Source organism: Octodon degus, unplaced genomic scaffold (genome assembly GCF_000260255.1).
Source record: "Octodon degus isolate 3935 unplaced genomic scaffold, OctDeg1.0 scaffold00051, whole genome shotgun sequence".
In the NCBI taxonomy this organism is placed as follows: Eukaryota; Metazoa; Chordata; class Mammalia; order Rodentia; family Octodontidae; genus Octodon; species Octodon degus.
In genome coordinates, this window is record NW_004524627.1 from 4,721,663 (window position 1) to 4,748,327 (window position 26,665).

At 47.9% G+C, this 26,665-nt stretch overlaps 1 protein-coding gene across 4 annotated transcripts in view; it reads left to right on the top strand.

Annotated features, from left to right (window-relative positions):
• The window catches only part of Plat (plasminogen activator, tissue type), a 25,888-nt gene extending 2,775 nt beyond the window's left edge, over nucleotides 1-23,113 (top strand). For 2 of the 4 annotated variants that reach the window (XM_023717282.1, XM_023717283.1), the window contains exons 2-14: nucleotides 8,430-8,528; nucleotides 9,363-9,405; nucleotides 11,432-11,569; nucleotides 11,913-12,023; nucleotides 12,240-12,414; nucleotides 13,501-13,592; nucleotides 16,107-16,281; nucleotides 16,892-16,977; nucleotides 18,120-18,315; nucleotides 18,401-18,534; nucleotides 18,717-18,857; nucleotides 20,103-20,269; nucleotides 22,249-23,113. In XM_023717282.1, the coding sequence (XP_023573050.1) occupies nucleotides 8,466-8,528; nucleotides 9,363-9,405; nucleotides 11,432-11,569; nucleotides 11,913-12,023; nucleotides 12,240-12,414; nucleotides 13,501-13,592; nucleotides 16,107-16,281; nucleotides 16,892-16,977; nucleotides 18,120-18,315; nucleotides 18,401-18,534; nucleotides 18,717-18,857; nucleotides 20,103-20,269; nucleotides 22,249-22,407 (1,680 nt within the window). In that variant the 5' untranslated portion in view covers nucleotides 8,430-8,465 and the 3' untranslated portion in view covers nucleotides 22,408-23,113. The remainder of the gene's footprint in view (nucleotides 1-8,429; nucleotides 8,529-9,362; nucleotides 9,406-11,431; nucleotides 11,570-11,912; nucleotides 12,024-12,239; nucleotides 12,415-13,500; nucleotides 13,593-16,106; nucleotides 16,282-16,891; nucleotides 16,978-18,119; nucleotides 18,316-18,400; nucleotides 18,535-18,716; nucleotides 18,858-20,102; nucleotides 20,270-22,248) is intronic. The other 2 variants (XM_004633068.2, XM_023717284.1) reach the window with 1 other exon arrangement.
• The last annotated feature ends 3,552 nt before the right edge of the window (nucleotides 23,114-26,665 follow it).

Here is a 26,665-nt window from a genome sequence, read left to right on the forward strand (position 1 = left end):
TTTTTTTTTTTTTTTTTTTTTTTTTTTTTTTTACTGGAAACCAAACTCAAGACTTTATGAGGAGAACTGTTATCGCCAGTAAAGTTTTCATGGCAGGAGTGAGATGCCTGCAGCTAAAGTCTTTACCCAGTTACCTGAGGTGGAGCCAGGTGTTGTTAGCTGTGTCTTGTCCTCTGAGGCACCACGGCTCCATCTATCATTATAGGCCACAATGGAGCCAGTGACTCACTGAGGTCCACTTACTATGAGTTGGTTGCCCATCTCCACACAAGGGGGCTAGGTTTTGGGCAGACTCACAAGTGAACATGAAAAGCCAATTGGTTAATTTCAGTCCTGCTCAGAGCCTCTTCATAGTGGTCTTCATCACAGAACGATTGTTATGAATTTGAGGCCAGCCTGGGTTACATAGTGAGTTGAAGGCCAGCCTGGACTACCTAGGAAAAACCTAGAAAACAAAGAAAGAAAATTAGAGCTGGAGATAACTTCAGGATCAGCTGCCTGGTCCTCCCCTAATCAAACAATGGGGTCATGTGAGGCGGGCTGTTTGCAGAAGTGGGAGGGGTCAGACTCGGCTCTGGCTCACCTGTGGAACGGTACCATGGCCTAGGTGGCCTAGGTCTGAGGGTCACTTTCAGCTCACAGGCCCAGTTGTCAGGTGCACAGTCGTCTACGCCATGCTTCTGACAGTACTTCCGAAGCTTCATGACTTTTGTTTGAGGATGAACCTAGAAGACCTGATCCCACTTGGAGCCTCTGAAATAATCACTGCTGACCCCAGAAACCACAGTGTGGACCTTTGTATAAATGCCCTTTTTTGTTCAGTGTATTAAGTCACAAGCAGAGGCTAGGGGATCCACACTGCACTTCCCTATAGCCCCTTCATCCTTAGAACTCTTCAGGATTCTAGACATACTGCCTCCTAGATGAAAGCCTGCATAAATCCTGCCCTTTGTCCACCAAGAGGGGCCTACCCTAAAGAGTGGGTCATGGTCCTTTTAATGCACAACTCCTGTCCCCAAGCCATGCACCCATCCCAGAGTGGGAGCCTGACAAGAGCACCCCTTCACTATCTAACGAACCCCTCTTCTGCTCAGTAGACAGCATATGATCATGAACCTCAGAAAACCCGCCTGGTGGGCCCCCTCAGTAAGGCTGAGTGATGCCTCCCACCACAGCATCCTCACCACACCCGACACATGTGGCACCGGTCACTTTGTGCCCTGGAGCTGCTCCCTGGTTCATCTCCTTCATCATCAGTGAGTCCCTGGAGCATTGAGCCTGCATCACCAGAGCCAGCTCAGCCTGAGTGTTACTGCACAGGATGTATGCACTGGTGCCTGCATGTGCTAGAAGAGGAAGTTCACCTGAGTGGCGTCGAGGTCTCGGTGGGGGCAAGGGCCTGACAGGCACTTGGAGAAGTGAGGGCTCTGGGAAGGGCCAAGACAGGATGCTGGCTGGAGAAGCTATGCCAGGGGCCCAGTGGGCACTGAAAGAGGAAGCAGATGGGGCACTTGGGCTGCCCTGGCAGCTCATAGTGTTACAGTCATAGAAAAGAGGAACTTGTCCTAGTCTGCAGTTGTAGCAAGAACCAGTCTCTGCCACCTGGCTGCAAAGAGAAAGGAAAGGTTTGTGCTTTTGTCTTTGCGGGAGCCTGAGCATCTACGGGATGGCTCTGGCCTCCAGAGGGCCCTGTGCCCTGTATCTGAAGTGACATCTGAGCACAGCATCTTGCTGCTGATCCCACCTCCTCCCAGAATGTGTGGTGTAAACGGGCCTGGAAAGGCTCTCAGGAACAGTTTAGAATAGCATTCAGGACATCCTCCTCAGTTCGACAAATGGCAGCCTTCAAGCTGATCTCTGAATGTATGAGGAGGTAAGATTCTGTATTGGTTGAGGAATCTGACCACAGGTTGTCATGACAAGAACAGGTGCACTAAGAAACAGGCTTGGTATCAGCTCTGCTGTGGGCACAGCAGCATCCACACACAGAGCTGTACCTGATGCAAGTTGCTCTGGGGAGACACCGTGACCCTGAGGGCCATTGCAGAAGCGCACAGGGACAGTAAGCACAGTGGACTCTGCGTGGCCTCAGGGACAGCACCTCATCAGACCACCAGAATGAGGCAAGGTGGACTGGAAGCCAAGGCTGGGGAGAGGAGTCACCCACCCAGACATGTCCAAAGGTCATGCTCTGTGCCTTCTGCCAGGCTGTTCTGATTGATATCAACTTCAAGCACACTAAGAATGTCAGAAGAAGCCAGGCACAGTGGCACATACCTGTAATCCCAGCATTCTGGGAGGCTGAGACAGAAAGATTGCAAGTTAAGCCCAGCCTGGGAAGGTTAGCAATTTAGCAAGAATTTGTCTCAAAATAAAACATTTTAAACGGACTGAGGATGTAGCTTAATGTAAAGTCCTAGGTTTGATCCTAGCATCTTTCCTCCAACTAAAGAATATCAGAAGACAGGCTGGAGTTCTGTGGTAGAGAGCATGTCTCACCCACTCAAGCTCTTAGGTTCTATCCCTAGTGCCATGGGAAAAACAAAAATGGAAAAAGAAAGAAAAAAATTAGGATTCTGTTTTAAAAAGCTACATGTGGTGGCATATATTTGTAAGCCTAGCTAACCAGGAGGCTGAGGCAGGAGGATTGTAAATTCAAGGCCAATCTAGGCAATTTAGTGAAGACCCTTCTTATAATAAAAAAGAGTTTGAGTTTATTCAGCTGTAGAGCTCTTGCCAAGCATGTGGAAGGACCTCCCCACCTCCGCCCCAGTCACAGGAGAGTGTCTCAGAGGTAGTAAGAAATAGAAAGTGTTGGATTTTAACTAGAAGGACTGAGAATTCTAGAGGGAGTGTCACTTTGGTGAATGAAGCTCAGGTCTGGCATCTGTACAAACCAGGAAACAACACCTAACTGCTGTCAGGCTGTAAGGGGCTGTGTAACGCGGTGGCAGCTGGGCAGTAGGTGGTGAGTGGCGGTGCTCCGCGCAGTGCTGCTTTCACACAGGACCTGTAAAATGCAGGTGAATTCCTGTAATGCCGCGATGAGAGCTTCCGATTTTTACTCCTGATTCAAGAGCGTGGAATCCTGGAGGTGGCTTCAGGTTCTGAATGGAAATGAAATGGGGCATCTTCCTTACCAAGACATCCCTTTAGATGAAGGCTGGGCCTCCAGTGTAGTTAGACCCTGTCTTTGCAGTTAGCATTTCAGGGCACTGCTTGAGTTGGCTTTTGCTACTTGAACCTTGTTTTTCTTCAGAAGGATCTCAGTTCACGGAGAAAGGGCTTCTCTTTATCTTGGCAGGAGGCAGGAAAGACTGTTATTTCCTAGTCCTACAACCAATTCTTCCTTTGTCACCTGGTAGAAGTGGAATGGGGAGGAGAAGACAACAAACACGCTGGGTGTGGGTTGCCCTGATGCTAATTTCATCTCTAGACATAGGTCATGCCCAGGTTTTGCAGATGCTTTCAAAAGAATCCTTCCCTGACAGGTGCAATGGGATTCAGGGTTCTAGTCTGTTCAGCTCCCTGCACTTAGGAGACCATCTCGGCTCCTCTCTCTACCTTGTGAAAGGGTGTTCTTCAAGAGAGAAAATAAGCAATTTTGTGAGGGGAGAATCACTTTGTGAAGAGTTAGGAATTGCTTAGGTGGCGGCAGGCAAGACTCAGAGCATGGGGCTCTGGCGATGGCAGCAGCTGCTCATGCAGCCCAGCCGGAGGGCAGACTCTGCTCCTACCAAGGTGAGCTGTGGGGGAGACTTCTGGCCTCCTGCATGGCTTTACTCACTCCAGAACCTCACCTCCTCCTTCCTCCCTGCCTCCCTCCCTCCCTCCCTCTCTCCCTCCTTCCTTTCTCCCTTTCTTTCTCTTTCTCTTTTTATTTTAAGACAGAGTCTTGCTAAGTCCCTAAGTAATCCAGGTTGGGCTGAACCTGCAACCTTCCTGCTTCAGTTTCCCAGAGTGCTGAGATTATAGACATGCACTCACAGGCCTGGCTCTGCCTCAGCTCATGTTTCTTTAGAAATGTATCTTTGCTCTTGCTGCCTTTTTTTCTAGTCTGTTGACATCCATCTGGCTGTGGTTTCTGGGAATGGAGGGTGGGAGCGTGCTGCTTCCCAGCCAGTCAGCCACTTGGAGACTTTTACTCAGAGCTTCAGAAAGGTTTTGCAAAGCAATAGTAACCTAAAGCTCTCCTTCACCACAGACACAGCAAACCTTGTAAATGATATGCAATTTGAGAGCAGTCCCAGTTCGCATTGGCCCTTCCCTGGCCATTTCCATCCTTTTTCAGCTTGCTCATGTTTCTGTCCTGGCAAGAGCAAGCTTGTGAACACCCAGAATCATGAAACTGGATTGACTGGTGATTGTATTTATGTGGTTGCTCCACTGCAAATCAGAAAGGTCACAAGTTCCAGTCCAGCCTGGTCAACTTCAGGCAAAATAAAACCAAGTGCTGCAGATGCAGCTCAGTGCAAAAGCCCTGGGTTCAATCCCCAGTACCGCAAAACAAAAGGAGAGAGAGAGAGAGAGAGAGAGAGAGAGAGAGAGAGAGAGAGAGAGAGACAGAGACAGAGAGAAAGAGACAGACAGAGAGACAGAGATCCACACAGAGACAGAGGCAACAGAGAGACAAGAAGACAGAGAGCACAGCAGGTGGCCGAGTGCTTTTGGAGCACCTATACCCATTTAGCCAGGTGGCCCCTCTCAGGTGCATGCACACACTCCCCATTGCCTTCCTTCTGGTGATGCAGCCTCAGATCCCTGCCCCATGAACCTGAGCCCCTGGCATCTGCATCACTGAGGCAGACCTTGTCTCCAAACATGCATACTCCCCATGGCATCTTAGGTGGATGAGTTTATCAGTTCCTTCCTTGAGAGCAGATGTTTAAGAGGGAAGACAGAGAAAAGGGAGGAGGTGGGCAATACAGAGGTGCTGAGGCCAATGTGGTGTCTGCCTTCCCCAGGGCCCTTCCTCAAGCCCTTACCACCACCCAGAATCAGTTACTGCCCAGTGCCCTTCAGTGCCTCCTATATTGGGCACCCTGCAGGAATGAATACCACTTTCTGGCTGGTGCAGTCATCAGCATGCATGGCTTGGCATGTTGACAGATTCCATAAATTTTTTAAAATCACAAAGCACATGGCTTAGCAGATAAAGCACACCCTAGATGGCAAGGGAGTGTGGGCAGGTATCCTTGTACAGTGTCCACAAGGGCAGGCTGCCTTTGCCCTGGAAATGGCACATCTCACAGGAGGGCTGCTTATGCCAAATTTGCCTGCTCTTACTTACATGACTTTTTCTTACTCTGGCACAGTCATTTTTTTGAAGATTATTCAGGGAAGCCAGTGAACAGTCACTGTTGCTGGGTCCTACAGGACTGTACACAACTCCCAGGAAGGAAGACTCAAGTTGCCCTGTGAGACAAGCATGCAAATTGGAGTAGACAAGGCTGGATGGGTATGGATGTGCAGGTTGGGCACTGTACAAAGATGCCTGCCCACACACTCTTGTGACCTAGGGTGTGCTTTATTTGCTAAGCTATGCTCTTTGGATTTTTTTTAATGTATGGAATCTGTCAACTTGTCACTCCCTAAGTCTGAACTTTACTCACCAGAGATAGTGCCTCTTAGAAAGCTACAAAAACCAACTTTGCATGTTAGGGTGTGCCAGACAGGGTTGGGCTTTGGGGCCTTGGAGACCGAAGGCCTTACATTACACCCCTCTTTTCATTCTGTACTCAGGGCTTCCAGAGCAACATTCAGTCCTTCTGCTGGCCTCTCTGCTTCCCTTCTCTTTCTTCCCTCCTTCCCTCCCTCAGTTCTTTCCTTTTTTGCCTCTTATCATCTTTTTTGTTTTTCTAATCCTTCACAGTATTGGGAAACCATTATGTATAGCAAAAGGTAGAGAACACAGGCAGAGAAAGTTGCAAGTGTGTTTGTGAACTGAGCCTCTGGAAGGCTTCTTGTATTTGACCCCAGCGAGGCCTCCTGGCTGGCAACCCTGAGGCCGTGGCTTCCCCATGGGTCTAGGCAATCAGTCTGGCCTGGCCTGTGGGATCTGGGTCTGAGTCTCCCTTCTGGTATTCACTTTGTTCCGCCTCCAGGCCCTATGCTCCCTGCCCATGCCTCCAGTTAAGTCCAAACAAAGACACACTCCCCCCACCCTCCCTTGTCTTAGACTGAGCCTCTTTTCTGGGCCAGGATGACTCATTTCTTTGTCAAGCCCAGCTCCCCACCAGCTTGTGTATTTGAAGGGAGGTTTTGCTGCTGGGCTCAAAACCCAGGAGGTCAAAGGCCATGGGAGGTAAAGACGGGATCTCCAGCTCTCCCCTGAGCACAGAGGGGACCACACTTGAATCCTCATGTACATTCTCAGATTGTGACAGGGCTAAAGGTGGCGCATGTACAGGTCTGCTTCAGCCTGTCCTGCACCCCACATGTGTCCCCACTGCCCACTCCCACTTACCAAAGAAGAGTCCGTCCCAGGGGAGCATAGGGGAGCAAATGTGGCAAGCCTTTCCCCTATGACTGCCAAGATCTAAGGTAGGAGTCCATGCAGGAGGACTCTGATTCTTTGTGTGAGATAATAACTTGGTGTCCAAAAAAGACTCACAGGGTCCCATGGGTTAGTGAGTTGGGGACTGAAAGGGCTGGGTGCTTTGACAGAAAGGTGAAAAAGAGTTTACTGTCCATCTTGGTTCATATACTCATTTGTGTAATGAATGAAACTCACACTTCCTTCTGAAGTTCCAGGTATGCAGAGTCCTCTCTACTCCAGGCTGACCTAGGACTGGCTGCAGGCAGAACCTGGGGGAAGGAAGGGAGAATAAGTCTGAGGTCTGTTTTAAAGGGTGTAAGGAAGGAATAAACTTTAAAAGGGAAATTTAAACAGAATTTTGAGATAGGAGAAATTTGAAGAAAGCTGAGAAAAAGTAAATCTGGAAAACTCCCTGTAATCAGGAGATTCCATTAGACAGGCTTCTATTCTTGACAGCCTCTCCTGCCTAGTTCCTTTCTTCTGGAACTGCCCAAAACTGGAGAGTTGGTGGCATGGCTGTCCCGAGTAAAAGAAGGCTCCAGAGTACTGATGCCTCTCCCCATAGGGAGGCCCTGGCTACCGGAAGGGAAAGCAAGGCCAGAAGCACCCCCTGGTTCCCAGCCAGAGGAAGGTCAGGGAGGGGGCTGGCATGTTCCCCATACTGCTCAGCCCCCTGCTGGACTCTCCCTCCCTTAGGCCAGTCACCAGCAGCTCCAGAAAAAATAGCCAGGCAGAAATCTCTTTCTACCTCATCCTGGCCCTGAAAGGATCTGTAGCCCTGTAGGGAGCCAGTGGTCTTCCAAGAAGCCCTTCACAGACAGCTGCCTGGGGCCTGAGGCTGGGGGAAGGGTACGAACCATTGGTAACTGCAAGGAAATGAGTCAGGGAAGGAAAAGATGAGAGTGAGAGGCCAGGCCACAGCCCAACACTCATCCAGCTAACCTACTTTCAGGGCTGAGCCAAAGGCAAGGTGTCTGGAAACCGAAAATGTGGGATCCAGGAAGATCTGAGTCTTTGACCAAAACCAGATGCCACTTCTATTTTAGCAAATCTGGATTTTGCTAGCTCTGTTACAAGCCTATAAAACAAGTTAGACATTCTGATGGGTCAGTGGGAGGGATGGGACATTGTAGTGGAAGGACCAACACTTTGTGGGATGAGGCAGCAATGAGAAAGTGGTGCTGTCTGCAAGGAGTGCTGAGCTGAGCAGGCTGCAAAAGGGTGGCCGGTGCTGGACTTGCAGCTGTGAGATCCCTACAGCATCCTCTGAAAAGGCAGGATGTCTGTGGTTGCATCTAGCCGGCCAAAGGGCAGGAATTCCCTTCCTGGAAACTGAACCTCTATCCCTGGACTGCCAACAAAACACAGGGATGGTCTTGCCTTTCAGTTCACAGATATCCTGAACAAATTGCTTGTCCATCACCAAGGCCACATCACAAGAGTGGACAAGCAAAGAGATTCACCCAGACAGCAGACGCCTTTCAGCCAGGAGACACTGGGGAGGGGCACTCTGACCACTGAGACCTGGAGATACCTCAGGCACTGTGCTCAAGGGAGTCACCAGGCCGAGTGCAAACACTGTAGGAGCCCACTTTTGTTTCAAGTGCGACTTGTCAGGGTGATAGAGACTATAGAAGGTTGGCTACCAGGGCTGCAGAGGGAAGTTGTTCTTCAGTGGCTGTAGACTCGGCTCATGATAGAGCCTGGAGGTGGCTAGTGGTGACAGCTGTGACATAGGTCCTCAACACCAAAGCACTGAAGGTTTTTAAAATCACCTTTCAGACCCTTGGGTGGAGGATTAGGTGATGGGCTGTGTAGAGTCTTGATCCTTTAGTTTTGCTGTACTCTGCCCTCCTATTCCCCACACTCACACTCTTCTTTTCTCTTCTAGAAGAACTGAAGGGAAGCTGAGGACACCCTGAGGAGGATGAGGCAAGCACTCTTGTGTGTGCTGATGCTTTGCGGGGCTGTCTCCGCCCTGCCCGGCCAGGTATGTGACCCTGCGTCTCTGAGGATCCTGCCCACGGCTGCCCAGCATAACCAGGAACCTGTCCTTCTGGCATCCCAGTGGTGGGAAGCTGTCCAAGAGGGAACAAGAGAAGCGGCACAGGCCCTGCATAGCCATAGCTTGTACGAACGTGTCCCTTCTGGACGAGAGGGCTGGGGTTCAAGTTCCCATGTCAGAACCTGGATGCTTATTCTGACTCCAGCAATAGTTCTTACTTCCACTCCCCTGCCTCTGCTTTCTTTGGAGATTGATTGATTGATTGATTGATTGATTGATTGATTGAAAGAAAATGTTTGGGTTGATCCATAAAGCACTTATAAAAGATACCACAAGCACTTTGAGGTATAGGAGCCAGAAACCTGCCCCCTAATGCTGGTTGGAAGAGATGTGCACTTTCCCACAGTGCCAGGCAGGCAGCAGAACCTCTCTTGTGAGGTTGAAGGAGCGAGGACCAAGCTATTCAGAAAACACAAGGAGCCACAGTGGTACTGTCCAGGGTGGTGGCCCCTAAGTACATGCAGCCACTTAAACTTAAATTAAGTAATACGAAACAAAATTGAAAATTCAGTTGGTTCACACTAGCTACATTTTAACCCCTCCTTGGCCATAATGGGATTAGTGACTGCTATATGGGAAGCATTTCAGTCTTGCAAAATGTTTTCTGGACCGTGCTGGGCTAGGAGGAGAGAGGAAGAGTTAGAGGCCAGGCAGGAAATGGCTGTTGTCCTCCCCAGGACCGCTGAGGCATCTGCCCAGCAGGTCCAAGAGGCTCTTCTTCTGGTGTATACTGATCCCCTCTTCCCTCTCTCTTTGCAGAAAACCCACATCCGGTTCAGAAGAGGTGCTAGGTCCTACAGAGGTGAGAAGAAGCGGTGGTGAGGGGATGGAAACAGGAGGCCGGTGCAGGCCCTGGGGCCAGGATATCAGGTGCCCTAGATAAGCAGGATTCCTCTTCTCCCTGTGAGAACAGATTAGTCAGCTCCTGAGAGGAGGAGCCAGCTACTGGGAGTCCCAAAGCAGGAGGAAGGCTGGGGCTTAGCGGCCCAGGGGCCTTGATACACTGAAGAGAAAACAAGGTCATGATAGACTGTGTAACCTGTGTAAGGCCAGGCAGTTGACAGGCCCAGAACCATGATGGCTGCTGCTAGGCCCTCCTGGGCCCTTCAAACTGCCAGGTCTTCTTAGCCATTGTTAGTTGGCATCTGCTTCCATCTCTTCCTATTGGTAAAATGGGGATAACTTGCCTGGGCTACATCACAGACACTGTGGCAAAAATCCCTTCCTAAGGTCCGTGGCTAGTGCTGACATTCATCCAGATCCCAAGGACAAAGATGATCACAGCCCTTGTCTTGACTGAAATTGCTTTCAGCCCACTTCAAGTCCCAAACTAGTAGTCTGGAGCCCCAGCCCTCTTCCCTCAGACTTGGTCGGGTCTGGAAGACATCAACCCCCACTGCCACTTTCTGCAGCACTTGGGATTGGACCCAGGGCCTTCAAACTGAACCACATCCCCAGGCCTTTTTTTATTTTCAGACAGTCTTGCTAGGTCACTAGATTGCCCACACTGAGCTTGAACTTGGTGCTCTGCCTGCCTCAGCCTCCCACACTGCTGCAGTTAAAGGCTTGTGCTCCCAGGCCTGACCTCAACTCTTTCAAAGTGGAATTTTCTCCAAGTCACACTGGCTTGTACTAGTTTTGCTGATGGAGAGCATCTTGGCCTTTGCAGGCCTTCAGAAGCAAGGACATTGTCTCCAGGGAGGATATGTCACTGCCTGCATTAGTTATAGTGTGTGCATGTGTGTGTGTGTGTGTGTGTGTGTGTGTGTGTGTGTGTGTGTGTTTTAATTGGACTTCTGGTTTGAAGGATTTTTTTTTTTTTTTTTTTGCCTTCAGGTTTCCCTCCTACCAAATTTTTTTTTTTTTTTTTGGACTGGCTCAGAATGTCTTCAGGGCAGGTTTGGCTGGCTTGAGGTCTGGGGATGGAACCGCAGCAACCTGAGCCTGACTGCTTTGTTTAAGCAGCCACTTAAAGAACTGAGCTAAGGGACAGGCCCCCTGGACTTGTGGTTTGAAAACAGAAAAACATTAAACATTAACAGAACTATTTTAACTATTCTCATTATATCAAACATACCATAGGAAGCAGCATAATTTCTGCAGATTTTTCAGACTAGAAGATCAATTTTTTCTATTTGGGGCCAGAAATTGCATATATTTTAATGGATTAAAATGAAAAGGGGGGCCTGCCCCTTAGCTCAGTTCTTTAAGTGACTGCTTCAACAAAGCAGTCAGGCTCAGGTTGCTGTGGTTTGATCCCCACAACTCAAGCCAGCCAAACCTGCCCTGAAGGCATTCTGTGCAAAAAAAAAATAAATAAAATGAAAAGTTATAGTATTACTTAATACATGTATTTTGAATGATAAATAAGTGCTTTTAAAACAAGGGCTCACCAGAGGGAAAAACAATCAAAGTGGTCCTTGGTGATAAAACATTAGCTATTCATTCCCTTCCAGTCACATTCCTAAGGGACCTACAATAGACTGTAGCCATCCCTCGTGTCCATGGGGATCAGTCCCAGGAACTCTGGCATCCACAAATCGCCCCCAGATCCTCGAGTCCTTTATGTGAAATGAACCTATGCATTTCTTCCTGTACACTGCATAGCACCTCTAGGCTGCCAATACAATTTTCTAATGCTACACTGTGTAGAGGGTGACAGGCATGCCCGTAGGTTGCAGTATGGACATGGCCACGGCCACCTTAGACCCAGGTTAATGAAGTCCATGGACGCAGAACCTGCAGACACAGAAGGCGGACTATGTGGTGAAAGATTTTCCTGTAGGCCTCCAGTAAGAGCCTAAGGAGGTCAACTGTCTGTGTTTCAGGGACCTGCAGGGATGAGAAGACGCAGACGACTTACCAGCAGAATGAGTCATGGCTGCGCCCCCAACTCAGAGCCAACCGCGTGGAATTCTGCTGGTGTAAAGGAGGCAGACCACAGTGCCACTCGGTGCCTGTCAAGAGTAGGTACCCACACCAGCCCAGGCTCTCAGCCCCAGCTTACATAAACCTCTGAAGGAGATGGGGCCAGACCTACTACAGGCAAGGGGAGCGGGCACAGCAAACAGGTGCAAACCTGGGTGCTCAGGGCAAGGTCTTCCCTTGCCCAGCCTCAGTTTCCTCCTATATGAACTGAGGAGGATGACAGTAGTATGTGTCATGGGCGGCTCAAGGTTTCCATGAGTTCATCTGAATAAATGAGCAGAACAGGGGCTGGGATGTGGAGGGCACCAGTAAAACATCAGTTCTTGCTGTCCTCGCAGTGGCTCGGAATGTGACAGGGGCTTCTTTGTCTTCATCTGACAGGCTGCAGCGAACCCAGGTGTTTCAATGGAGGGACTTGCCGACAGGCCCTTTATTTCTCAGACTTCGTCTGCCAGTGCCCTGAAGGGTTTATGGGGAAACGCTGTGAAATAGGTGAGTGCTGAGGTAGGGTGTGAGAGGCACCATACCCCTATACCCCAGATCAGTCTGGATGGGAAAGAAGGCACAGGGTGAGGACCAAGGCAGGCTGGAGGGGGGTCAGGGAACCACATAGTGGCCCAGGGGTAGGAGGCAAAGGCAGTTGCTGCCTGAGATCCTGCCAGGAGCAGCTGGGCCCTCACACACAGGGCTGTGCCCTTTCTCCATCAGATTCCAGAGTCACCTGCTACAAGGACCAGGGAATCTCCTACAGGGGCACGTGGAGCACAGCACAGAGTGGGGCTGAGTGTGTCAACTGGAACAGCAGCGTGCTGACTCTGAAGCTCTACAATGCTCGGAGGCCAGATGCCATCTGGTTGGGCCTTGGGAACCACAACTACTGCAGGTGAGCACCACCCTCCTGCATCTTCCAGCTTCTGGAGGGGAGAAGACCTGCATCTCACTAGGCAGGTTCTTAGAGAAACAAGCAGTATGACAAACAGACAAATGCAGAGGCTGGTCCCACCCTTGTGGTGCCTGAGGTCGGTGAGGAAGCCAGCAAACCAGAGTCTCAGACAGGTGTAGAGCAGTCCCCTCAGGCCCAGTCTCCCAGTGTTTGCTGCAAATGCTTGGCTGTATAAGCCTGGGGACTAACTTTCACAGGCCTGCCGCGTTATCAGGGCTGATCTCAGGAAGATCGACTGATAGCAAATGCTAACTACAGCCACTAAGAGCCTTCCCTGCGACACCTACATTAATGTTTGGTCTTTATCTGCCACTGTGGCCTATCCAGAGTGATGTCACACAAGAGTGGCTTTTGTCCGGCCTTTATCACTTCAGCACCCATGTTCATTTCCTTTAGCCACACTTAAACTCCACATAAAAACTGCTAGGTTCTTGCCTGAGTACAGACTGCTAGATTATCCTGGCCCTAATCCAACATGGCTGAATCCCCAGAACAACAGTTTATCTTCCCAGTAACCACTTGCTCCTTCTTCCCCACTCCAGCCCTGAATACAACTTCCTTTTACCTTTCCCGCCCACACAAGGGAGCCTCCAATCAGCTCCCTTTATGTCACTGACCCCGCCCCTCAAGCTCCGCCTCCAGAAAAAGTCCATAAGGCCTCAGGCTCCCTGTCTCACATCAGAGGATCTCCCCATCTCCTTGCCTACAATCCTCTCTGGGTCTTCAGAGTTATTAAAGCCCCCCCCCCCCTTTTTATTTCTGCTTCTCTGCTGCACTGCCACTGCCACCAATGTCGATAAAATCTAAGAAAGACAAACAAGTCATGCTCAACCCAAAACACACTATTTCCCTCAATGAGTACACAGAATCCTTTCCTGAGAGGTAAGCTTCATTCTTTTTTTTTTTTTTTTTTTTTTGGTATTGGGATTGAACTCAGGTTCTTGCACTTGCCAAGTAGGCACTCAAGCTGCTGAGCTATCTCCTCAGCTTACTTAACCTTCATGACCTCCTTGGCTGATTTTGCAGAAACCCAGACGAAGACTCGAAGCCCTGGTGTTATGTCTTCAAGGCAGGAAAGTATACTCCGGAGTTCTGCAGCACGCCAGCCTGCTCTAAGGGTGAGTGACAGCCACCCTTCTGCCCCCGCCATTACTTGGGAGATGCTTCAGGAGGACAGGGCTGACATTCTCAAAACAGAAGGAATCGGCTGGGAGGTGCTTATTACAGTTGCAGGGAGAATGCAAGTCCTCACCTGGCTTGGCCTCTGGCTTTGTGCTGGACCTTGAGCTCTTCTCTTCAGCCCTCTGACCTTCAGTGTCCTCACCTAGAGGAGTGAATGGGGCTGATGCAGTTGTTTCCAGTCCTTTTTAAAAATGAATGGATATTCTTTTTGCATTGGTAAGGTGCTCTGTCTTTCTCTCTCTCACTCAACTTCTTTTTTTTTTTATGTTATTAGTTTTTTATTTTTTTAAATAGAGTACAAGTTAGAGCTACAACGAAAAATTACAAATGATATAGAATTTCACTTAACAAAGTATGAATTTCACAGTATTTGTTGTAATACATAGTGTTGTCTTTCAACCAGTTATCCATATTACCAGATACACACATGTAAAATTGGAAGAAAAAAGAAAAAAATAAAGAAATGTATAATAAAATAAGAAAAACAAAAGGAAATTAAACAAATTAAAGCTTTATCTCTCCTTTCCATAGACAGGCAGAAATGCACAGGACAGTTGTCCAAACCATCCTGCTTACGTACATAGCTAAATCTCTTTCCTTTACTCCCTCTCCTGTCCTTCCCCTCAACTCAGGAACTTTTTTTTTTTTTGAATAAGTTCATTCCCTTTTCCCAGTACCTATTTTACCCTTCAGATTCCATTTTTCTCTTTCAGTTTCTCACAAAAGGATATAATACAATGTTTGCACATGCGGGTCTGATTTATTTTTCTTGTGCGTATGTTCTCTAGTATATGTAAACATATTTTTCATTGTCAAGCTTCAGTCCATGGGGTCTTACTTTGACCTTCAATTAACATTATGAACTTTATTCCCCCAAAATACCCTTAAAATAGGGTGTAAGCCAAGGGACAGTTGGAACACCTTTGGTTGTCTGACAGTACTTGCCTGTTTGTCATAAAGAAATAAAAACCAAGCTACAGTGATAAAGATTTTGCTGCATTATTGGAGTATTTCAAGTTCTCTTTCACTTATTAGCCTGGAGAGTATGAGATGCTTTATCAATCGGCTCACTCAACTTCTAATGTGAAATAATTTCCCAGAATGAAAAAAAAAATACAACTGGGAATATGAAGACTTTTTTTGTACAGGGTCTCACTATACAGATCTGATTTGCAGTGATCCTCCTGTTTTTCAACCTCCCAAGCGCTGGGATTACAGGCACGTGCCACCACACCCAGTGTCAATCGCCATCTCAGCATGCTCTGGGGACAGGGCCACACTCCAGGGATCCAGTCTGGCCCCTTCATCTGCCTAAGCAGGCTGTTTAATCCCCTAGACTATCTGGCCAGCCTAATATGAAGACTCTTGACAAGTCTAAAACATCCTTCCTACCCCAAGGATTTGGTCAAATTTGGAGTTGCAGTTTGAGATATTCTCACAGTCTGTTTCTAATTATGGCATTTGTGTAAAGAGGTGTATCAGTTTTTCTTTTTCTTTTTTTTTGGTGGAACCGGGGATTGAACTCAGGCCCTTGCGCTTGCCAGGAAGGGCTTATTCCACTGAGCCATCTCCCCAGCCCCAAGTGTATCCGTTTCAAATGGGAGAAAAGAAGGAAGGATGGGGCAAGTAGGTGAAAGTAGGTGGCACTCTAGGGCCGTCCTCTGTCTCCCAAGCCCATGAGTCCTTTGTAACACTGGCAGACAAAAATCCAAGAAAGCAGGACCTGCCAGCACAGCAACCACTGAAGGCCATGCAACCATCAAATACAAAGAGTTGTAACTCATATTCAAAGCAGCTTCAAGAGTCAGCACCACAGTGGTAACCTGAATAACCAGCCCCTGAGGCTCTGTTGCACACAGAACCCAGGAAGCCAAGTCAGTTGATGGAAGCTGGTACCTGACATGAAGTCTGGGCGAGCTGTGTATCACTATAGTGCTTTCCTGAGACAATTAACTTTTAAAAAGAAAAGATGTATTGTGGCTCACAGTTTTAGAGGTATAGTCTGTGATTAGTGAATCCTTTACTTTGTTCTTGTGGTAGCCATCGTGGTAGGAACCAGTTCTAAGATAAAGTGGTTCATTCATAGGCAGGAAAAGGAAGAAAGACAACTGTATCCATTCACCTTCAAGGACACACCCCCAGTGACCTAAAGACCTCTCAATAGGCCCCACTCCTTAAAGGTTCTACACCTCCAACAGCACAGGGCTGAGATCCAGCCTTTATTACGTGGGCCTTTGGGAGACACTGAAGATCAAACTGTAGCAAAGCTCATTTGTCATCTCTAAATAAAAGTGCTTGAAGACAAAAAATGGAGAAACTGGAGAGGCCACACCCTTCTCCACAGAGGAGTGGCCACCTTATGTTCCCAGGCCAGCCCTCCACCTCAATACCTGAGCTTGCCTGCCTCATTAGACTGGTCTTGTTTCAGCTTGAGATTTCTTTTGTTCCAGGAAAGAATGAGAACTGCTACGTTGGGAATGGGTCAACATACCGTGGCACCCACAGCCTTACCACATCCGGGGCCTCCTGCCTCCCGTGGGACTCTGTGATCCTGAGAGGAAGGGGCTACATGGCATGGAAGTTCCACTTCCAGGCTCTGGGCGTGGGCAAACATAATTATTGCCGGTATGCAGCATAGGGTTGGAGGGGTTTGGGCCTGGGTAGAGAGAGGATTTGAGGTGGGAGGTGGGAGAGGATTTAATGCTGAAAGTTATAGGAAAGGTCCGTTCAGCTGGAGAAGGAACTGTGGACGTTATCTAGGTCAGCAATGGTGAACCTTTTAGAGCTTTCAATGATGAGCGGCTGGCTGCAGCATGGGTGCTGCCCCAGGTCACCACCACTGCTCTAGGCCAAGTTATTCATTTTCTAGAATAAGATTTAGTTTTGAAAAATATCCCTAGTGTTTCTGTGCTGACCCCAGGTCCCAGGTCCTGCCCAAGACCATCAGTCCCCCTCTGTGCCCCATGACACTGCAGTGCCTGTAAAGGTTTCTTCACAGATCAGCTCCTAGTTTCTCCCAATAACCCTATGAGATGAGAGTATGTTACTGATAAAATAGCAAAGTCAAAAGAGAAATTTATTTGCCTGTGTTTGGGATCTGCTGGAGTTCCTCTTGCCCTCCCCCCTCCCCCATTCAGATGTGTACCATTGGTTTAATGAGCCTTGTCCTACCCCTCTGTGGCCTGCAATGTGAGTGAAAATGTGCCTGGAGACCTTAAATTCCCTTCTCACCTAGGAACCCAGATGGGGATGCCAAGCCCTGGTGCCATGTGCTGAAGGACCGCAAACCGACCCGGGAATACTGTGATCTGTCCCAGTGCTGTAAGAGCAGCCTTTGGGCACCTCCCTGTGCCTCATCTCAGTTCTCTACTGTACTCTGAGCTGCAGTGTGCCTTTTAGACTGTGAAAATGCCAGGCTTCAGGGGTCACGTGTGGTAGGGAGAGGCTTCCCTGACTCAAAATGGTGGGCGGAGATGCTCCAGGAAAGGGTTCGGGGTGATGGTAAGGTGCCAAAAGAAGAAAAAGAGCACACCGATTTCCCTCAAAACTTCCTGTCTGGCTATCTCTCTCTAGGGAGGTCTGCACTGATGGATGAGGAGAGGGAGGAGATCATGCCTCTGTGGCTCCTTAGAGAAGGGGGTGACTCTCCACATTTGCCTGATCCCCCAGTGAAATTAGAAAATGTGCTCTCAGAAGTCCCACACAGCCCGCACAGGCTCCCTGGGCTCCGAGAGGCAAAGCTGGGGCCTGTCCCGTCTCTCAGGATTGCACTTTTGCTGTGAGCTCTTCCATATTTCCTGCAAAATCCATTTATCACAGGAAAGCTGAGTTATAGTAAGGGGTATGAGACAGAAACTTCAAGCTGGCAAGATCTCAAAACAAACTTTAGTTTGGAAATTGCCCAAGAAGAGCTAACTCAGTTCCTGTGAACATAAAATGAGCTGGGATGTTCTGAAAGGATGCAGGGTCTGACTGGGAGAGGAAGGTGAATTCTTGGTCAACTCCCCATAAGGTCACCAACAGTGAGGCCTCAGGAGCCGTGCCAGGGGCTCCCTCAGTGAGGAGGCACCTCTTCCTTTCTGAGAAGAGGATGGGAAGGCTGGGTAGATGTAGAAGAAACATGCTGATGTTCCTGAGGAGGAAATTCACAATACTTCATTATTTTTGGCAAAGAAGTAGTTGCAGGAAAAAAAGAGAATGAAACAGCAGAAACATTGCTAGGTTGGGAGTAAAAGCAACCTGGGTTCTGCTCCAGATGACACTGTGGTCTTGGACAAAAACTTCTCCGCCTCCTTGACAGTCAGGTTGAGAGGGATAAGGGCAGTGGATACACATCCCTGCTATGTGTGTCCACTCCACAAGTGAAAATGATGTTTCTTATGGCATGGAAACTCACTATCCCTCTGGACCCCGGAGAGGCTCGGGCCAGCCATCCAGGTCTGAGCTCCCTCTCTGCTCCCCAGCCACCTGTGGCCTGCGCCAGTACCAGCGGCCGCAGTTCCGCATCAAGGGAGGGCTCTACGCAGACATCACCTCGCACCCATGGCAGGCCGCCATCTTCACCAGGAGCAAGAGGTCACAGGAAGACCAGTTTCGGTGTGGGGGCGTACTCATCAGCTCCTGCTGGGTCCTGTCTGCTGCGCACTGCTTCCTGGACAGGTAGGGGCAGCAGAAGGCGCTGTGCTCTGAGGCTGTGGGACCAGGCGCTTGAGAGTACAGCATTCTGAAACCGTTTCTTCCTTAGGTCTTTTCAGAAACTTTGGGTGGTCTTGGGCAGGACATACCGGGTGGTCCCTGGAGAAGAGGAGCAGAAATTTGAAGTTGAAAAATATATCGTCCACAAGGACTTTGATGAGGACACTTACGACAATGACATTGGTAAGATGTCATGATTTCCTGCCCATTCACGCTCCAGAGCGCACAGAGAACCCCACGTCCCTCACTGGCAGGGGAGGTTGTTCAGGCCCCTTCCCTCCTCCTTCAGCCTGCACTCTGCTCCAGGCCCCAGCTGGGAAGGGCTCCTCCCCACGTCAGCTGCACTCTCCCCTGCCCTCCCCCAGCCTTGGTGCGCCTGAAGTCGGATTCACGGCACTGTGCCCAGGAGAGCAGCGCTGTGCGCACTGTCTGTCTCCCCGACGCCGACCTGCAGCTGCCCGACTGGACCGAGTGCGAGCTGTCCGGCTACGGCAGGCATGAGGCATGTAAGTGGAAGGGTCCCAGTGGTCCTGTCTGTCTATCTGGTGCACGGCATGCAGTGGTGGCCCACACAGGAGCAATGGTGGTCGCAGGAACTGGCACTACACTACACAAATACAAATGAGGCTCCTGCCTCCTTGCATGTGAGGAAAAGGTAAAGGCAAAAGCCTGAATGGTACAGGTTGTTGTGAAGAACTTGACCTCCAAGAAAGTTCTGTGCAGTAGTGAAGGGTATGGGGTTTGCATGCTATGCTGTGGGGCCTTGGAGTTGTTCATTAGTTTTCTGTTGATGTAATAAATACATGAGATAAATCAACTTAAAAAGAGAGAAGGTTTTGGGAGTGTAGCACTTTGGGGATCTAGATATGTGGGTCATCATGGTGGGAGCTTGTAGCACAAGAGGCTGCTCACCTCATGCCAGCCAGAAAACTAGGAGAAACTAGACATGGCAGCATATCCCCAGGACCCCAGCACTTTGGGAATTCAAGCCCAGTGCAGGCTACTTGGCAGCTTAGCAAGACCCTGTCTTCTCACAACAAAAACACCTACAGAGCTGGCAATGGAACTCAGTGTGAAGGCCCAGGCATTGAGGCATGTGTGCATGACTGGAGGGGGTCCCAGGATCTCCAGTGACCACCGGGCCCCACCTCCCCAAGGCTCCATCACCTCGCAGTTGCACCTCAGGCTGGGAGCAAGCTTTTCACACTGAGCTTTGGGGGACAACTCAAGACCTGCACCATAGTACTAAAGCAGTCTTCTTAGTTTTATTTGAGATAGGGTCTGACTAAGTTGCCCAGATTGGCCTTTAACTGGTGTTCCTCTTGTGTCAGCTGAGTACCCAGAATTACAGGCACACATACCACACTCAGCTGGGCCTTGACTTCTGTATCGTGAAATGCCTCAAGCCTGCTTCCATAGTGCTAAGGTGGATGCCCAACTAGCTCCTTGCTAGATGATAGGATTAAATGAGATAATATGCTATGAAACCGGTGATCCTGCTGCCCAGGGAACATGCAGCATGTCTGGACACTAGGGGCTGTGGCCTCTGTGATGGAAGGCTGAGTGCACAGGACAGTCCCTGCATGAGATGCCCTCTGGGCCAGTGCCGCCCGTGCTGCTATTGTGAAACTCTGCACCAAATTCAGTAACATTGCAAATGCTTGATCAACATTAGCTGTTACTAAAATTTTTGGTTTTCTCTCCACATAACTTTCTCTACAACTGTAAGACATTTCCCCCCTCTCTTCCAGCTTCTCCTTTCTATTCTGAGCGCTTGAAGGAGGCTCACGTCAGACTGTACCCTCCCAGCCGCTGCACATCAAAACATCTGTCCAACAAAATTGTTACTGACAATATGCTCTGTGCCGGAGACACGCGGAGTGGAGGAGAACAACCAAACCTGCATGATGCTTGCCAGGTGAGCGCAAGCGTCTTTCTGTGCTGTGTGCCTTCCCAGGATAAAGTGCTCCTTAGCCAGTGTGCCCTTACCCAGGAGCCAAAGTAGAGCAATCTCATTTTGTTGAGGCCCTGGAAATTCTAGATGAAGATATCAGAGGATAAAGCAATTGCAGAAAGATCACAAATTACCCAAATTTAAGAAATCTGACTTCAGGAAATTTCCTGTGTCCACACAGGAAACTCCATCTGGTACACAATTTCCTGTAAATCAAGCTATCAAAGTGATCAGTGAAGCAGAATCTTAAAAGTTATTTGCTCTTGGGCCAGTGAGATAGTTCAGTGGGCTAAGTGCCTGCTTAGGCAAGTGCAAGGACTGGGTTTCAATCCCTGGCATGACATGCTGCACAAGCCCCTCTGAGCCAGCCACCAAGAACGGGCATGGTGGCATATACCTATGATCCCAGTGCTGGGGAGGCTAAAAACAGAAGGATCACTACAAGTCTGAGCTGTGAAGTGAGACCCTGTACCAAATACATTTTAAAAAAGAAGCTATTTGCTCTGTAGGTGCTAGAGAATTGAAGTCTGCTTCATGGTAGGACAAGGAGAAGGGCAACTTTCTAGGAAGCAGTATGTGGGTGGGCATGAGAACAAAGTTTTAAACACTCATATTAAGCTCTTATACCCCAGGAAGAAACCACTTAGGTGCTCTGTGTTGGGACCCTCACCAGAGCTCGCACTTGTATTTCATGGTTAAAATATACTGGGGCACAGTGATATGAAGGCCTGAGCACGCTGAGATGTTTGCACAGCTCAGACACTTCAGTACCTAAGTTGTATCTGGCTCTCCTTCAGGGCTGAGGGGTGGGGAAGGTACAGAGACAGAAGGAAACCCAGTCTCGTGCCTCAAAGGCTTTGTGGGCTTTGCTGGCATACAGTAATCGTGATTTCCCGTGGGTTTCTTTACAGTACTTGTCTCTTTGTATATGATTTCTTCAGAAATCTCAAGTGCATCACCTTGTTATAGTCAAAACAAGGCTGTACACAAAGTGAAACCTCAAAGTGTCTGCATGCTTAAAAGTCAAAAACAAAACAAAGAAATCATTTTGTTTCAATACTACAAAAACAGCTCATAGTCACCAAGAGGTTTACTGTCATTCATTGTTCTCAGCACTTTTCATTTGTCCTCCCAATTGCCAGGAGGGTTTCCTGCCTCTGGAGGTAAATAGTTTTATCTGTGTTTACAGTCAGGAAACAAACTCAGCTGAAAAAAGTCTTACTTTTTTCTCATTGCTGAAACAAAATACCTAAGCCCCAAAGTTAAAGGGGAAGTTTATTTCAGCTCACAGTGTGTAGAGCGTTCAGTCCACAGTTGGCTGGCTCCAAGGTAGGGTGCCGTGGCAGAGGGCCATCACAGAGAGACAGGGTGTGAGCGCTACTGTAGCCCTACCCAGAACTGTGCAAAACCAATCAGTGGACTAATTTATTAATCACCCACTTCAGATCCAGCCATCTCCACTAAGCCCCCCACCTAAGACTTTGGGGATACACCTAGACACAAACCACAACAGTTGGCAAGTGGTAAAGTCAGTTATTCTATCAGTTCTGGGGTTGAACCCCAGGCCTTCCACACAGTAGCATTTGTTAAACAACCCATCCCTGAACCATTATCTCAGGAGGTACTACGAGATTCCCCAAAGTAAACATGGTAAACCTATGGCATGTGTGTTACTGTGTTTTCCTTTTAAGGCAAAGTATATTAACATGTGAGTTTTTTAAAAAACTAAAACCTAAGTATTCAGGTTTAATTGCGTTGTTGGCACTTAGTGATAAATAAGTGGGTTTTGAGTTGTAGTTGGTCACTCAATCTCTGAAAGGTTTGCCCTAGAGGATCAAGATGGAGGGATAAAACCTTTGTTCTCAGAACTTCACACTAAAAACAAAAACCCTAATTTTCTTATTCTGCTGTTTGTGAATAGTTACCCTGTGGGTCTTTTGCAGGGTGACTCAGGAGGCCCCTTGGTGTGCATGAAGGATCAGCGCATGACTCTGGTTGGCATTATCAGCTGGGGCATTGGCTGTGGGCAGAAGGATGTTCCTGGTGTGTACACCAAGGTCGCTAATTACCTCTCATGGATTGAAGACAATATGCGACCATGACCAAGAACACCCAGTTCCTGCACTCAGAGGAGAACCTGCTTTCCTCCTTTTCCAAAGACACTGCAACACCAACTGTTTCTCTGTGCCAGTTTCTCATAATCCACCAACTGTGGCAAGGAGGAGAATCAGCAGAAGAGAATGAAGTGTAACTTTTTGGGGGTAAGGTTTTAGGGACTGAAGTCTGACTTGAGAATGTATTATGTCAGGTGAGAAGACAGGTCAATAAATGCTACCCTCTCTTGAGATCCAGCAGGCAGAAAAGCCTGGCCTCATCATGGGTCAGGAGCACTGGAGCACTGGGACCTCAGAGGAAAGCGGGCCTCAATAGTAAGAAGCGACCAGGTCCTGCAGGACAGGAGGACTGCCTTAGAACTAGAATGTGTATTTATAGTTACAGGAGAGCTGACGAGGTCTGAGTGAGGGACGGGCTGGCTGGCCAGGTCACGCTCTCCAAGACCACCCTCAGAACTCAGTATTATCTTGCCCCTTCCCATTCACTTTGTGCTCTGAAGAAGTATTCCTTATGTGTACAGTAGAAGTCTTTCTTTATAGACTTTATAGAATGGGAGAATTATTTCATCTTAATAATTGATGAGCTAGGCTCCAGCATATTTATATCAATCCATTTTAATTTTTACTTTCTATTGTCACAACTTTGTATTATATTATCCTTAATAAATTCAGATATATTTTTCACAGTGTTCTCCATCAGAGTGGAACTTTTGTTACAGACACTGCTTGGTATTCATATTCACATTCTTTGATCATTTGAAGTATCTCCTTTCAACATGTCTGGAATACCTGCTGCCAGTACTGTGAACAGTCAGGGCAGGGACTAAGGGAAGCTTGGTGTGAGGACAGCAAAAGGCACTTGATGGGTCTGCGCCCATATGAAAGTCCACTGGGTCATCATGCTGGTGAGCCAGCATGGCCTGGGGATCCAAGACCAAGGGCATACTGCTCCTAGACTGACTTGCATCTTCTTCCCCTCGGTTAGCCTCAATCTTCCTTTACTGCTTGTTTTCTGTTCTTACCAAGCCTTCTCCAATAAGCAACTGTTACGATACCCTACCGCCCATACAATGTTACTGCCCATACAATGTTACTGCCCATGCAATGTTACCGCCCAAGCCAGCCTGCTAAATTCTCTGTCTCCCTGCCTCTTCCTGAGAGGGTTCTTGCTTCTCTTCATCAGCCCTCCTGCACCTGAGCAATAAAGTTTTCTTTATCTGTTTTCTGCTTTTCATTCATGCCAGAGGAAGGAAACATACAGCATCGATAGAAAAAAAGCAAGGTCGGATGGATATGGGCCAAGACATGACAAAAACTTACTGGAATTCAGTTGCAGTAGAATAAGGAGTCTTATGAGAAACACATACATATGGAGGGTTTTCACAAACTGGGTGAGACATGGACAGGTGGTCAGGTTCGGGAAAGGCAGTCCCAACACAGAGTTCAATAATGGACCTACGGAATGTTGGAGGCAGAGACAGAGGAGGGTGGGGAGGAGTGGGTAGTATTGGAGTGAACCTCACAAAGAACTGTAGTTTGGAATTTAGATTATGGAGCCTCTGAATGCCAAACCAAGTTTGAACCTAATTCTGGAGCACCAGGGAAGGGACCAGCTGAGTATGCCTTTGGGAGATTAACCACATGGTGGCCAGAGTGGGAGCCTCTGGGAAGTAATTTTGTAGCATAAAAGAAAAACCGACCTAACCATGACATTGCTAACACTGTAACTTTTTGATTCTTGCTTCAGACTAGAGGCTGATATCCCCCAACCCCATTCTATTCTACCTTTCTGCTCATCAGGAGAATGAACTCCTGAGGACTTGTCCACACCTGTGTTACTTAAGTACTGCTGTCTTGCTGCCTCCTGCTTCCTAGACTACATTCTTCCCATCCATGAGAAGCTACCTGTGTCCTGGCTGCTGCTTGCATTATTGTCAATGAAATGCTGGCTTCAAGAATATATCTGATGATGCAGTGCTTGCCGCTAGGCATGTGCTGACAGTTTTATAAGAGGGAAGAATGTTCTTTATCTTGTGGGAGACTGTCAGGATTGCCCAGCTAGAGGTTTGTGGATGACAAGTAGCTTAAACTCACAAAAGAAATTCTCTAAGGCTCAGGACTTTGATGGGGTCTGGGGTGGAGGTGGAAGGCAGGGGCTGCCCTGAAATGCTTAAATCCATAGTCCACTTAAATCAGTGCAGGTCCCAGACTTGCACCATACCATTCCTGACTTCATGCTACTTGCCTACAAGTCCTAAGATTTTATTTTAGATAGATGTTCATCTCAGCTGTTTCCAAGAAACACTGCTTGAGGAGAGTGGTAAGCAAGAATCCCCTTGACTTTTCATCTGTGGCCAAAACACAGCGTCCACCTCTAGCTCTAAAAGTGAGCTTTTCTTTAGACAGTGGCTTTGTGGGCTGGACTGAGTGGCGAGGCCTCCTGGGGTGTGAATTCCAAGGCAAAAGGCCCCAGCATTCCTCGGAGCAGAGCCCTGGAAACTGCAGAGCAGACGAAGACAACTGCTCACAAGAGGCCACCAACTGACTGACAGCCCAGAAGACAGTCATTTCAGTTATACTAAAATATCAAAGAGCAACACACTACCCAGCATGGGCAAGAAAATTCACACAAAACGTCTGGAACTTGTCAGGGGAGGGGAAATGAGTTCAAGAGGAAATTAAATATTATTTCCTCAGTATCCCTTGTTGATTATTAAAACAAATGGACGCCAACAGTAGCAGAGAACAAGAAAGATTTCCAGGGGCCTGTATGCTTGGCTTTAAGAGTGAAGACCTAGCAGAACAGAAGCTAAAACTTCTACAGCTCCACTCATTCCTCTCTCAAAACTTGTCATAAACTTTTGGTTCCACAGTTAACTTCAAAAGCCAAAGACCCACCCAGTTTCCAGTACTTAGGATGTTGGAGGAAGTGTGAGTTTCAAGTGAAATACACTTAAAAATTCTGACCATTACAAACATTAGTACTGATGGCAATGAGTCCCCACCTACTGGCAATGTAGGAAAGTACAAGTATATAAGAAAATTTCCTGTCCCAGCGCAATGCTACAAAAACATCAGCCCTCACCTTTGGGAAGCAGTCCCAAGACACCTGTGAACACCTGAAACCACAGCTAGTAATCCCACACGCACTACTTTTTCCTATATATACATACCTACACTTACATTTCCCTATATGTACACAATATAGTTTAATTTATAAGTTTTAATTTATTAAGAGATTAGTAATAACGAACAAAATAGAACAATTATAATAATGTTTGTTTACACAAGGGAAACAACCAAAGCCATGGGCATAAGCAAAGTCTTCTTGAATAGCACAGAAAATAATGGCAACAATCAACAAATGGGGTTACATCAAATTAGTTTCTGTATAGGAAGGAAATCAACAGTGAACAGAAGCCTCAGAATGAGGGAAAAATCCCTACCAGCTACTCTTCCACCAGAGGGTTAATATCTAGAATATACAGTATTTAAAATCTTAACACCAAAAATATAATAGTCCAATCAATAAATTGACAAAAGAACTCAACAGACACTTGAAGAAAGAAGTACCAGTGACCAATAAGTGCTTTTAAGGTCCAACATCTTTAGCTATTAAGGACAGGCAAATCCAAACTACATTGAGATTCCACCTCACTCTGGTCAGAATAGCTATCATCAAGAATACAAAAAATAAGGGCAGACAAGAGCTCAGTGGATTAAAGCACCTGCTTAGGCAGACGCAGGGACTGGGGTTCAATCCCCGGGTGGCTGGTATGGCAACTAAGACTGGGTGTGGTGGCGCGTGCCTATAATCCCAGCACTTGAGAGGCTGAAAACAGGAGGATCATTATGAATCCGATTGTGTAGGGAGATCCTGTAGACCCTGTACTAAATATAAAAAATAATAATAATAAATGCTGGCAAGGATGTGGGGGTGGGGTGGGGTGGGACAGGGGGAGGAATGCTTCTACTCTACTCTGCTGGTGGGAATATAGATTAATATAGTCACCATGGAACAGGAAGAACTAGAACTATCATTTGATCAGCTATACCATTCCTTGGTATATACTTGAAAGAATTAAAGTTAGTGTACCGCAGAGATATTTGCACCCTGTACTGTGGCACAATATACAAGAACCAAGCTATGGAACCAGCTTAGGTGCCCATCAATAGATGGATGGGTAAAGAAAATGTGGTATACATCCACGATGAAATATTACTCTACATAAATAGGTTAAAAGTT